At 31.0% G+C, this 13,191-nt stretch overlaps 7 protein-coding genes across 7 annotated transcripts; 3 read left to right on the top strand and 4 right to left on the bottom strand.

Moving 5' to 3' along the window:
* Positions 1–47: 47 nt before the first annotated feature.
* On the bottom strand, positions 48–893 carry cgd1_2140 (hypothetical protein; the record flags this gene model as incomplete). The annotated part of the gene is made up of 1 exon (XM_628048.1): positions 48–893. One exon carries the CDS (start codon positions 891–893, stop codon positions 48–50), a length of 846 nt encoding a protein of 281 aa, XP_628048.1.
* Positions 894–989: 96 nt separating this feature from the next.
* Positions 990–3,059, bottom strand: cgd1_2150 (hypothetical protein with GYF domain at the amino terminus; the record flags this gene model as incomplete). Its single annotated transcript, XM_628049.1, has 1 exon — positions 990–3,059. One exon carries the CDS (start codon positions 3,057–3,059, stop codon positions 990–992), a length of 2,070 nt encoding a protein of 689 aa, XP_628049.1.
* Positions 3,060–3,134: 75 nt separating this feature from the next.
* cgd1_2160 (hypothetical protein with BTB/POZ domain and GYF domain) lies at positions 3,135–5,384 on the bottom strand (the record flags this gene model as incomplete). Its single annotated transcript, XM_628050.1, has 1 exon — positions 3,135–5,384. The coding sequence occupies one exon, from the start codon at positions 5,382–5,384 to the stop codon at positions 3,135–3,137; it is 2,250 nt and encodes a 749-aa protein (XP_628050.1).
* Positions 5,385–5,463: 79 nt separating this feature from the next.
* cgd1_2170 (SET domain containing protein with a cysteine cluster at the C-terminus) lies at positions 5,464–6,621 on the bottom strand (the record flags this gene model as incomplete). The annotated part of the gene is made up of 1 exon (XM_628051.1): positions 5,464–6,621. One exon carries the CDS (start codon positions 6,619–6,621, stop codon positions 5,464–5,466), a length of 1,158 nt encoding a protein of 385 aa, XP_628051.1.
* Positions 6,622–6,735: 114 nt separating this feature from the next.
* On the top strand, positions 6,736–8,517 carry cgd1_2180 (CDC48 like AAA ATPase; the record flags this gene model as incomplete). The annotated part of the gene is made up of 1 exon (XM_628052.1): positions 6,736–8,517. The coding sequence occupies one exon, from the start codon at positions 6,736–6,738 to the stop codon at positions 8,515–8,517; it is 1,782 nt and encodes a 593-aa protein (XP_628052.1).
* Positions 8,518–8,655: 138 nt separating this feature from the next.
* Positions 8,656–11,589, top strand: cgd1_2190 (K+/H+ antiporter of possible bacterial origin, signal peptide; the record flags this gene model as incomplete). The annotated part of the gene is made up of 1 exon (XM_628053.1): positions 8,656–11,589. One exon carries the CDS (start codon positions 8,656–8,658, stop codon positions 11,587–11,589), a length of 2,934 nt encoding a protein of 977 aa, XP_628053.1.
* A 191-nt stretch (positions 11,590–11,780) lies between these two features.
* Positions 11,781–13,154, top strand: cgd1_2200 (hypothetical protein; the record flags this gene model as incomplete). The annotated part of the gene is made up of 1 exon (XM_628054.1): positions 11,781–13,154. One exon carries the CDS (start codon positions 11,781–11,783, stop codon positions 13,152–13,154), a length of 1,374 nt encoding a protein of 457 aa, XP_628054.1.
* Positions 13,155–13,191: the final 37 nt, after the last annotated feature.

Genomic DNA, 13,191 nt, shown 5'->3' on the forward strand with positions numbered 1-13,191 from the left:
ATATATTTTATTCACTTAAACATTACTCTATAGGATAAATAAATTTATTATTCACGAAAATTAAACATATAGTTGCTATTATTATTTCCTGGGGGGAAAAACATATCATTATCAGGGATAGTAGTCCCGCCTGGAATGGAAGAAATGGGAATATTTTTTGGTTTACCGAATATTTTTGGTTGGTTTTTGAAAATAATACTTTCTGGCCCTACTAAGCTTCCTCTAACACCATTACTATCAATTAAAGGGTCAACGCTCTTGCGAAAATTGTTTCCAATATATTCTTCAAAACTCCTCTCAGTTTCTAATAAAGGCTCACATTTTATTATAGGAATTTTATGCCCTTCTTCTATATTAATTTTTGAATTGTTATTATAAATTTTATTTCTATTAAAGAATCCATCAATTTCATTTCTAATCAAACCTGATAATTCAAACATCAAAGATTCATTACTACTGTAGTTTTCTGATATTTTAAAGGGAAATTCCAATTTCATGGCTTCTCCTATTAGATTGCTCTTCACTGATAATTGAACCGATGTTTCAGAAGAGTTTAAGTCAAAGATTAATTCTGGTATTACTTTTTCGATCTTTTTAGAGCAAATTTTGCTTATATAAAATAGTCTATTTTTTTTGCTTTTTGACCTCCAGTTTGAAGGCAATAACTCCATTGAAATACTATCATCCCGTGAATTTATGGGAACTCCAAACTCTTCGCTAATGCATGTGTGATCTAGGGTGTTATCTATTTCGTCATCTTCACCTTTAATGGATTTAACTGGAATGAATCCAAGGTCTAATAATATTGAATGAGTTATTACTAAAACATTCTCATATAAATCTTCTGGATTTGCGTGCTTAAATAAAATATGTATCCAAAATGATCTATCCATTTAGTTTATATTTTCTTTATTATTCTTATAGTGTTATTTTTCTATTTCCACTGCCCACATCTTTGCGCAATATAAATTGAAAAAAAAAAAAATATCTTATTTTAATTTTAGTTTATCCCCATCGTCGAGCATTTCCACAAAATTTGCGGTTTCAATGAAAGGCCTTTTTGTAATCCCTACGTTGGTTACAGAACATCCATGAGCGAATGTGTGGCTTGTCTCGAACTCTATCTTTGATGGATTCGTAATATCGCTAATTGTCAATATCAAGTTGTATCGACTAATATTTAGTCTAACTTGCAATACCATATTAGTTTTAAGAATTATTTGGTCTTTTTTCCCATTTTCATAGTTTATTCTAGATCTTAGATTATACACGTCATTAGTCTGAAAAGCACTACCAAAACATCTTTCCATAAAATCATAGTAAAAAATTTTTGGTACTTGTGATGTATTTTTCGCTTCAGATGACCCCCTACAGCATACTCCTATCCTTATTCTACCCATGTATGTCTTGCATACCTGCACCTGCCAAATCATGTCTGATACAAGTCTGTAATCGCCAATCGTCCATGCCCACTTGTATTTACCCGATACTGATGTCCTTCTTGCGAGTGAGATAGGATAAAGACCTAAATGTGTATTTGTTGTAAACTCGTTATTTTCCTTCCAAGGCACCAAACGCCCACTACCCTCATTTCCCAACAACTTATTAAGTGCTGCGTCTAATAATAGTGAATCTAGCTCTTTTGTTCGGATTTTAAGCAAATCATGAGGTGCCATTTGTTCAAATCTAATGTTTTTTAAAAATTCTAGAGAGTTTTTTCTTTTATTTGAAAGTAAGCCCATGCTGCTTTCTCTCTGGACTAAGTATAACTTTAATGCCAAGAATATATCAATCTCTCCCATAATGATCCTTTCACTCTTCAACACTTTCAACAATACGTCAGGGCCAAGTGCTAAATGAGGTCCTTTAAAAAGAGCTTGTGCGCAATCTGCTAACAGATAAACTGTTAGCTCTATCAATCCCTCCATTTCCAATGATTCTGCAACTGAAGACATCTGAACGATTATATCAATATTCAATGGAGAATTTAACATTTGAAACAATTCTTCCTCTAGCAATTGCACTTTAAACCTTCTTGCTTCATGTAATACTGTTAGAATTAAATATGGATTTGCTCCTCGCAAAGAAGTAGTATGGCCATAAATAAATAATAATAACATTCTGACTGCTTCAGGGTAAATCGCCTTTATTTTATATTCCGGTCTAAGTAAGCTGGCCTTAATTTTATCTAATTTATTCTGCAAATTTTGATCATCGTAATTTAAATTAAATTGCTCATTAATTTCCTGTCTGGATTCCATTATTTGATTAATCTCATCGCGCATTATCGGCGATGCCAAACTTAATAAATTACTATGCACTGGTATTCTTAAAGAGGATACTGGTGGCAATATTCTCGAATCCAATTCATCTAAAGATACTAATTTTGACCCGTTATTAATAAATTCATTTTGAGCCCTCTTAACTAAATCTCTAGTATTTAAACTCGGTAGTGAAATTAAATTATCATTACCTTTATTTTTCGATTTCGTGTACTCACTGTCTACAAGCGAAGACGAAAATTGAATAGCCTTTATTTTTTTAATTTCCTCCATCTTCTTCATGTTCTTTTCAAATAACTCGGTTGCCTTATCATTAGGTATAAGTACAATATCAAGATCGCAAGTAGGCTCCTGAAGATAAATGTCTTTCGCCGGAATCCTTCCAATAGGGTCAATAGCTAAAGATTTGATCTGTACTGAATCATCACTGTCATTCATATTCTTTTCTCCAACTGTATTATATAGTCTATTCAAAATAACCTCTTTTTCAATTGAAATAAGTTTTGGAATGATACTTTCAAGAGTTACATAATCTAAATCATCCACTTCTCTAACTAAAATACTTCCCTTATTATCGAAATATCCTTCATTAATCCATTTTATCATTGTGGAAGCCGAAAATGGTCCAATTAATTGATCTTTATCATCACGGAAATAATAACCCGATTCATTGGCCAGTTTCTTTGTCCTACCCCCATCCTTTCTCTCTAACCTTTTCTGAGAAGGTTTCATATTTGAGTTCTCCACTCTTTTAAATCCCTCAAGTTTGCCAACCATTATCAATATTTAAATTTTAACAAACCCTTAATATAAAAAGATAACCACACATGCCGCCTATTCTGTTTTGACAATTTATTTAGATCTATTGGTTTTTTGCTGCCTTGTTATAGTTAAAAACGATGGTATACCAAGCGAATCTCCTGGATCCAGCATCTCAATAAATATTTTCGTTTCTATATAAGGTTTTTTACTAACTTCAAGTCTTTCCACAAGAAACCCGTGATCATAATAATTTTCGATGTAAGTTCCGCAATCAATACTTTCGATCCTTAATAAAACGGAATAATCATGAATTGAAACTACTAAATGGTACATTTGACCTTTTTCTATGCGGCTTTCAAATGCCATAGTTTGTTTATATAAATCTTGAACATTATCTTCACTAGTAGAACTTCGAAGCTTTGTGCCCGGCATCTCATTAATTTTGGAATCTTTATTAGTTTTCCATATCGAGTTACCAAACCTGAAGTTGTTAACTTTAATATTCTCTCTTTTAATAACTGATGATCTAATCCTTGAAGTACATTGAAAAATATTACTACCCAAAAATGCGGAAACAAACTCTTTTTCCGAAAAATCATAATAAAAAACCTTCGACATTCGAATATTTTGAGTTTCTGTTATCACAGGTTTACCTGTACAACAAACCCCAAGTCTAAGTTTTCCTCTGAAAGACTTTAATACCTTAAATGCAAATGTCATTTCGCTAATCAATCTCGAGTCTCCTGTCGTCCATGCCCATCTTGATTGGAATAATCCATTGCTATTTAGATTTAGCTTTCCAGATCTAACCAGCCCCACAGGATACTCACCGTCTCTATAAATTACATTATACTCTGAATTTGGTAGCCATGGTTTAAGTCTGCCTTCTTCTTCACAATTCGTCAACTTCTTTAATGCTGCATCCAAAATTAAACTATCAAGTTTTTTTACGCGTATTGACTTTAATTCTTCTGCTGACATTTGATCATATCTGACAAATTTATATATTGCAATCTCTTTTTTATAATCACTTTGTTCAAAAGATTCTGTCCATACTCCGACTTCAATTTCTTTTTGTTGTATAAAATGCTGTGTTGCATAAAACACTTGTATTTCGTCCATCATCACATAGTTATTTTTAATTAATTTTACATAAGCATCAACACTTAGTGCTAAATATGGTCCTTGAAGTATATAACTTGCACAACTTGCAATCATTGTTATAATTTCATCTACCAATTTTGGGAATTTTAAAATTGCTGCTGCCGCTGCGATTTCAATCAAGTCAACAATATCTAGCTTAGTAGAAAATAAATGTATTAATAACTCATCTTCTAGTTTCTTGAACATAAAACGCCTAGACTCTTTCCACATAGATACTAACAACAATTTATTCATTGATAGAACTTCGGATGTATGGCCATACATATAACGTATTATTGCTTGAAAGGCAATTGGACAGTCAGATTCAATTGTAAGAACTGGATTAATCAAGCTTTGCTCTCTTTCTTCAATTGTGCATTGACCTGCTGCAACCCTTTCTCTAAGTCTGAAATGTTCTTCGAATAGTGTTTTCATACTATTTTTAAGTAAAGGTGACGAGGTTGCCAATACACTGCTATGCACATTAATTTTTAATATGGGTGCAAAAGCAAATGAATCATTATTTTTAAATTCTTCATTTCCAAAGAATTGTTCGGCATAATTTTCAAAATATGGAGCTGAAAGGTTATATTTTTCATCTTTAAATTCCAATGGATTCCCCATAATTTTTGTATTAATTGCATTGACTTGATCTACGAAAATCGCTGTAATATTTGACCTTGTTGTATGCATTTGCGCTTGAATATCCGTAGCTTTTAATGATGGTTTAACTATTAATATTAAATCCTTATGTTGGTCATCATTCTCCTCTAATAATTTAATTTGGTCATCAATTAACGTTATTTCTTTAACTTCAATAGGCTCCGCTTGTTTTTTTTTAATACTTGATGTTTTATTTGGGCATATTTTCCTTGAAAAGTTCATTTCAGCCTCATTTAGTAGTTCTGGAAGTATTTGTTCAAGGGAAACTCTTTCTGCAGGGCTACTTGTCAAATTTCGAAACAATAGGTCACCTTTACCATCAAAAAATCCATTCCTAATCCAAGTCAATATTTCGTTCGAACCAAATGGGCCTTGTTCGACACCCATTTCATCAACAAAACAATATTGACTGTTATTAGCTATATGCCCTATTTCCTTTTTATTTCTGCTTTTATTAAATAATGTCATTAAGAAGTCTTCATAAAAGGGTTTAATGAGATTTAATATTTCATGCAAATATTCGTGCATGCGCATGCCAATATATTAAGATAATCATGAGGAAAAAAAAAACAAAAAGTAAATAAAGGATCAGATTTAATAAATAATATTTATATCACTCAAACCTTTTCTTTTTTCTAGAATCAGTATGATTTGACCTTTCCTCTTTTTTGCATAGTCTGCAAGTGCATGTAAAATGATAATTCTGGATAAGGCTTGTTCGTTCAGCCAATGGAAGAGTGTTATCAACATATGAAATAGTTAGTTCCTCCCCCTTCATAATATCTCTATTTGTTGTAACATATATTGTGCTGTCATCTATAGTATATACATGGCAATTCGGGTCACAACTATGGTTGAAACATGATTGTATTACGCATATACACGCACCTTTAATAATTCCAATTGTAGGTTCATTATCAGATATGTTTCTATTATCTAACTTACCTGAAAGATGAAGACCCCAAATATTTAATCCTTGTGAATTAAGGGTTAATTGACCAACTATTTGTTCAATTGTCTCCCTACTAAGTAGTGAATCAATGATAAAACTATCAGAGAAAGAATCATTTATTTGATCGGAAAGTACGCTATGAATGCAATTTATAAGAGAATTGAAGTTAATTTCAGGGAACAATGCTGTAGTTGGGGCTACAAAGTTTTCCATTGATTTAGTTCCTAATTTATATGCATGATACAAATTTTCGTCTTTCATACCCAGTTCTTGCCAATAAAAATAAATATCTGCAGCCATTTGGGCAATGCAACGGGATACTGCTTCAGCTGTTATTGGAATATCCCCTAATTTATCTACGGATCTTTGGTAATTTCTTAAATTCAAAATACCCTTTGTACCATTGATATAATAGCCCCATCCACTCCTTAATGAAGAGGAATTTGGATCATAATCTTCAAAGTTAACTCCTGATATTTTTTTAAAACAAGATCTACTGCAGATCTTTTTTTCTAATCCGAGCGTACTTAACGATAAAAAACCACTATTTTCAGGGTAATTAATCTTTAGGCAATTTTCGCAAAAAATCAGATTTTCTAGTTTAGCAAATGAAGTTTTAATTGGCCATGAAATGTAGGGTACTTCTTGGAAAAAATTTGTACCATCTGGAATCTCCTTGCTAGAGTGAATATGTTTTCCTTTATTTTCTGAATAGAAAATATCAAAATAATTCTCATTCCCTGTCAAGGAATTTATTTCATCCAATAAAATGTGGTAATTATTTTCGATTTCGCACTTTCCCTCAATACAGCTATCCATTATACTGAAATATAATTTTGATATAATGGACTAGTTATCAATTTTTTTTAGGATGTTACTGTTGACGAATAATTGGCGGTTTCTACAAATATTAAAAATACAATCACAGAAATAATGAGTTTACAGAATTTTCCAATAATCCCCATCATTTTGCCTAAGATTGATGCTATATATAAGTTTAATAAAGTCTCTCCCTTTAATAAAAAACAGTTCAATGCCAGCCATTACAATAAACCATTTGAAAATGAGAGCAATAATAAAGGCATAATTAACAAACTAATCTATATAGAGAAACAACTTCCATATATTTTATTGGCCAGCTGCAAAGCTTCAGCCATACCTGTCAAAGACTTTAAGGAATCAATTGAGCGTTTTTTAACGATTTCAAAAGATAGTGTTCAGTACTACCCAGTTATCAACGAAACAGATGATTATGTAAGGGTTAATATCAAACTTCAAAGCCATAATCTTGCAAAAAAAATCGGTCATTTCTTAGATATCATTAATCAAAGCTATTCTAATCTTCAGAGTTCAACGATTATTAACAATTGGGAGATTTATGATGGCAATAATGGGAAAAAAATTACTATTGAAATAAACTCCTTAGACAATAGAGGAACAATTTATATTCAAATTCCTGCAGATAAAAGCTCGCCTGCAAATTTAGAATATGTTAAATCAAAAAATTCCTTATCCAAGAATGATTTGGAAGCTATCCACTTCCTTATGAAACCTGTAATCGGCAATGGTCATTTAGAAGAAACAAATTTAGAAAAGAATTTATTAAATAAACGTTTATTTTTGGATAAAATCAAATCATTTGGTAATAAACAGACAGAAAAAGAAATAATCGATAACTTAGACCGATTATTTGACAGTTTCAGCAAGGACCTTTTTACCGATACTTTAATTGATTTAAATACTGTTTTGAGTTCTGCGGAAAATAAAGCAAAAAAATTTGATCAACATTCTAGGGAATCAGATTTTTTAAATACAGATAGCAGCTCAAATATTTATCACGATGATAGTGTCATACCTTTATTGGAAAATTTGGGTGTGCAAGTGTTTTTAAATCGAGATAATTGCGATTCACATAGAAATTTATGGGACTCTTTGGGAGGATATCAAGATGTTAAACGCCAAATCGAGGAACACATACTATTAAGTTTCAAATATCCAGATGTTCTTGATAAGATTGTTAATGGAACAAGGGCGCAAAGTAATTCAAACAACAGGCCTAAATTAATCTTATTTGAAGGTCCGCCAGGAACTGGTAAGACAACTTCTGCTAAAATAATTGGTAATTCAATTCAAGTGCCTCTAATATATGTTTCGCTCGAAAATATTGTCTCAAAATGGTATGGGGAAAGTGAAACCAAGCTAGCTCAGATCTTCGATATTGCAAAAAAATTTAATGAAGGGTGTATAATATTTATTGATGAAATTGACACTTTGGCATCTTCAAGAGATAAAACGTTTAGTATGCATGAAGGTTCAAAAAAAATACTCTCTGTGTTATTGAGAAAGTTGGATGGTTTTGATACATTAAATTCAAAGACTCTCTTGATTTGCGCAACAAATCGTAGAAGAGATATTGATGAAGCGTTTCTAAATAGAGTTGATACAACTGTACTATTTAATCTACCGAATGAAAATGAAAGGGAACTGATTTTCAAACAGTATGCAAAACATTTAACATTTGAAGAACGAATGGTGCTTGCGAAAATGTCAAAAAAGTTATCTGGAAGGTCAATTCGTCACGTTTGCCTAGAAGCAGAAAGGGAGTGGGCTTCCATGATTTTGAAAAAGAAAGAAAAAGGCGAATACCAACGGGATGAAATTGAGCTACCTACAATTGAGATCTATAAAGAAGCATTAAAAAAAAGGGTTAGCTAGGCTTTTCATATTTTGCAACCAAAATTAGTTTATATATTTCACTTATCTCGACCATCTTTTTGTTTTTTCCCTCTTTGCGCCAAAGTTATGTAAATAGGAAAATTATTATTTTAATAATTAATATGAAATTTAACTCCTATGAATTTCAAGACAGCCTTATCTAGCTTTCCAACACTAATTGTTCTTCTGGTAATAAGTTGCTTCACTCTATTCACGTTTGCAAAATCTCATAGAATTAAAACATCTAACTCGATTAATTATAATTCAGAATTTCATTCAAAAGGGGGATCTACCGACCAAAATGTTATTTCTAAAATACCTAATCTTCGCCCATCGTCTGTAATTCAGGCAACAAATTTAAACCCCACTAATGGGCCTATTAACTCAATAGTAAGGATATCTATACATGGAATAGGTTTTTCATTGTTTCCAAAATTATTTGTACATTTTGATGTAACTGAAGGCCCTTATGAAGTGGTGCCAGTTACTACAATTTCAGACACGTTGTTGGAGGTTGATACACCATCCAGTTTATCTTATGGTGAATCAGGTAAATCAGTTCTGGTTAGTGTATTTTCTCATCCGGATATAATGCTTCAAAGTTCCAATGCATTAATATTCCGCTTTTATGAGGTACCAGTGATTACACTAATTTCTCCTAGCCATGCAGGAATGTCTGGAGGATCAGAAATAAAAATCTTTGGAACTGGTTTATTTGCATCTGATGATTTGAAGTGTCTCTTTCAAAGCAAAGAAAGATCTAAAATCGTAGATGCAACCTACTCAATGAGTAAATTTGATACTTTGACTATGAAAAATTTTCTTCATGAAAATCATAATAAAAATATTCTTGAAAATAATTTACTTACTCAGTTAAACAAAAATTTATCAGAAGTTGAAATTAAAACCATATTAGACAATATTCAAAATCATAGTCCAATGCAATCAATAATTTGCGAGTCACCATCATGGACTGTATCAGAAACAGCATCTCTCTCGATCTCATTTAATGGAGTTCAGTATCACATATGTACTGATAGATTTACTTTTGAGGAGGAATCTTCTCTTTTTGGAAATGTTGCTCATGTAGTTAAAGAACGAGATAATCCTTCTGAGATTGTTTCAGAAGATGAAATTGAATTGAAAAATTCACAACAAAAAACGAATAACAACAAGATTGTCTCTTCTGAGATCATCTTGAGAAATTTTAACTCAAAATCGAGTTCACACTACAATAATCATAACCATCATATAAACGATTTACACAAGCATATTGATAACTCAGGCAATACATATACATTAAGTAATTCTTCTAACGCTTCTTTGTTACACAGTGATTATGGGCTTTTCTTAGAGATTGTCATTTTATTTTACTCATCATTTATCTTCGGCACTATTTGCAAGTTTATTGGGCTGCCACTGTTACTGGGATACATTATTGGCGGATATGTAGTTGGACCTTCTGGATTTGGTTATATATCGCAGCCAATCCAAATTATATCAATTTCACAAATTGGTGTGTGTCTGATTCTATTCACATTAGGACTTGAATTTTCTCTTAAGAGAGTCCTTTCAATAGGTAAATCGGTCATTTACTGTGCAGTTTCTTCAATATTAGTTTTCGTTTGTTTATGCAGTGCATATTCTATTTGGATTGGAACCCCAATAAATGAAGGAATTTTTATAGGGTCATATATATCAATGAGTTCAACTGCAGTTGTAATTTGCGAGCTACAAATTGAATCAAACGAAAGTATGGTTACAATTGGAATTTTAATATTACAAGACTTGCTATTAGGAATTGTGCTTGCACTAATTCCAGCTTTACAAACTAATTCTGTTGAAAGTGTGTCTTCAAAAACTTCAAATACAAATTCTTTCACAAATGTTTTTAACCAGACAAAGGTTTATCAACTAATGGTTTTTGTAACTCATTTTTGTTTGTTTTTATGGAAGATCATTAAACCCTTTATAATACTTTCGATATTTATTTTGATATCATTTATCGTAAAAATAATAATTTTTCCAGTCATTCTTTTTGTTCTCACGAAAACCAAAAGTCGCGAAATTATCCTGATCGGAATTGTAAGTATTGTGCTTTGTATTTCATCATTAACTGAATATCTGGGACTTTCTATGGAAATGGGCTCGTTTGTTGGAGGAGTAATTCTCTCAAGTCTTTTTGGTGAAGAGGATACATATAACTTTAAACACGACTTTATTCAATCTATAGAGTCATTAAAATGGGTTTTTTCGATGCTATTTTTTACGAGTATTGGACTGGTTATTGATGCAACTTTCATTTGGGACAATTATTGGACGATTGGATATGTTTGTTTATTCATATCAATAATTAAATTCTTCGTAAACTTTCTAATATTCTTTGCATTTGGGCACATGATTAAATTATCTGCTTTTACATCCTTCATGCTAGCAAATTTAGGTGAATTTGGATTTGTGTTAGCGTCAAAGGGAATATCACTTGGAATAATATCCAGAAAAGTCTACCTTATTCTTGTAGCAACTACTGTAATTTCGCTTTTATCTACCCCAATTATTCTTAGGATATTCTCTATCATTCTGAAAAGAAGGAATTCAAATATTCCATCAAATGAAAATAACTATAAAAAATTTAATGTTAAAAATAATGAAATCACCTCAATTAAACAGAAGTTCAATTTTTCATTAGGTAGCTCGTTCTATAATGCAAATAAAAGAAGAGCACTTAATATAACAAACATTATAAAAAATTTGGGTATTTTTAGTGGAAATAGTCACAGCTTAGATTCTTCAACAAAAGATTATAAATTTGATATATATATTAGAAATAATTATTTGAATTCTCGTTTTCAAGAGGACAGAATTTCATATTCAAATGTCTTTGAAAATTCAAGAGCTAATCCAAACATTGACTTCTCATTAAATGAAAATGAATTGGAAGATCTAAGTCAAGATGTTGTTTCTAATGAATCAAAGTTTGGGTGTAAAACTTCAAGTATTAGTTTAGAGAAAATAGACGAATTTACACTTGCTCATGTCACTAATTTGGGCAACTCGTCCTCAAAAATGTAGGTTTTTAAATATATAAATGTAGGATTAAATTCCGTGAATCACACTTAATCATATTGAATTTTATCTTAACTTTTATTTAAATTTCATTTACTCGAAGAATAATTAGAATAAAGCGCTGATAAAAATTGCAATTAATTAGATGAGTTTTTTTACACATTGAAACTGCACAAAAAAAAAGCAGCTCGCACAAAATGGATGACTTAAAAACCATTGTTTTGAGACAAAATGAAATTCTAAAAAAACTAGAAACTGCATTATCAAATGCAATTATTAGAATTGAAAGCATTGAAAGGTATTGTAATAAGGATAATAACAGCGTTGCGGATAATTTATCACTAATTTTGCCCAAAGAAACTGAGTACGGCCTAATAAAAAACAACTCTTGTAAATCAAAGGATCTAAATAAAGAAATTGGCAATTTTGATTTTAATGCAGTTAATTCTGCTTTTAAATTAATTCCAATCGACTTTTTAAAAATGGATTTTAATAATCACCCTATTAATTTGATTAATAATAGTAATGTTAAGAGTTCACATTTTATTAAGAATTTAAATAGTAATAAGTTTGTAGTTAACTCCAATTTTTATCATTCTGCTATAAACACAGATTTTGATCATCAACGACTAGAAGATTTATCAGAAAACATGTTTGATAATACATCCACAAATATTACTTCAAAACTACCAGAACTAAAAACTAATATCAAACCTGAAAATCAAGAGCTTGAAATTTTTTGGGAAGATAAAGAAAACAATTCTAATGCCTCAAATAACAATTTTAAACTTCAAACATGCATATGCGAGAATGAATCAAAATCTGATGATAAAGAATTTTTTCCAAAAGAAACACTCAATTTTATAGCAAATAAGCTAGATATGTTTAATATGTTCTACAATGGAAACAAAAATCACATTCTTTCTAACTGTATAGGAAAAAACGCACTAAATATTAAATCATCAAATAAACTATATATTTTTGACGAAGAAGATAATTCTAGTATGAGGCTTGATGATCCTCTAGATTTAGAGATTGCAGAAAACGAATTTTACTACTTAAAGGGGCATATTAAAAGAAGTTCTACAAGAGATCGTCCTAGAAGCTCTAGTCTAGATAACTGTCATCTCTTTAATTGTCTATATCCTAAAACAAGAGAGATCAAGAATAGCTGCGATAATATTGACAATTTAGAAGTTTATTCTAGCAATCAGCTAACCCCAGTAGATAACAGTTATTTAATAAGAGAAATAAAGTACCACAAGCCCTATGAAAAGATTGTAGGGTATGTACAAATTCCTTACAATGCATTTTTAAGCAGATCTTTTGAAAGTTCTGGTCACGATAAGATTAAGAACAAAACTCCTTTGAAAGAAGTAAATTATTTAGATTCGCGCAACGTACATAAAAAGATCAGAAGTCCTTACGAAGAACGTAATATTTTTTCAAGTAATATTTATCAATATAATAGGCAGATCGCCCATATTAAAGTTAACTGCCCCATTTTTTATCAATTTTTTTGTTTTCAACGATACCCTATTTTAATTTTAAGGCCGCTTTTCAGTAATTAATAAAGAAATGTCTGGTAATAATGCTAAAGCTTCTCAC

The sequence above is a fragment of the Cryptosporidium parvum genome, chromosome 1 (genome assembly GCF_000165345.1).
Source record: "Cryptosporidium parvum Iowa II chromosome 1, whole genome shotgun sequence".
Classification (NCBI taxonomy): Eukaryota; Apicomplexa; class Conoidasida; order Eucoccidiorida; family Cryptosporidiidae; genus Cryptosporidium; species Cryptosporidium parvum.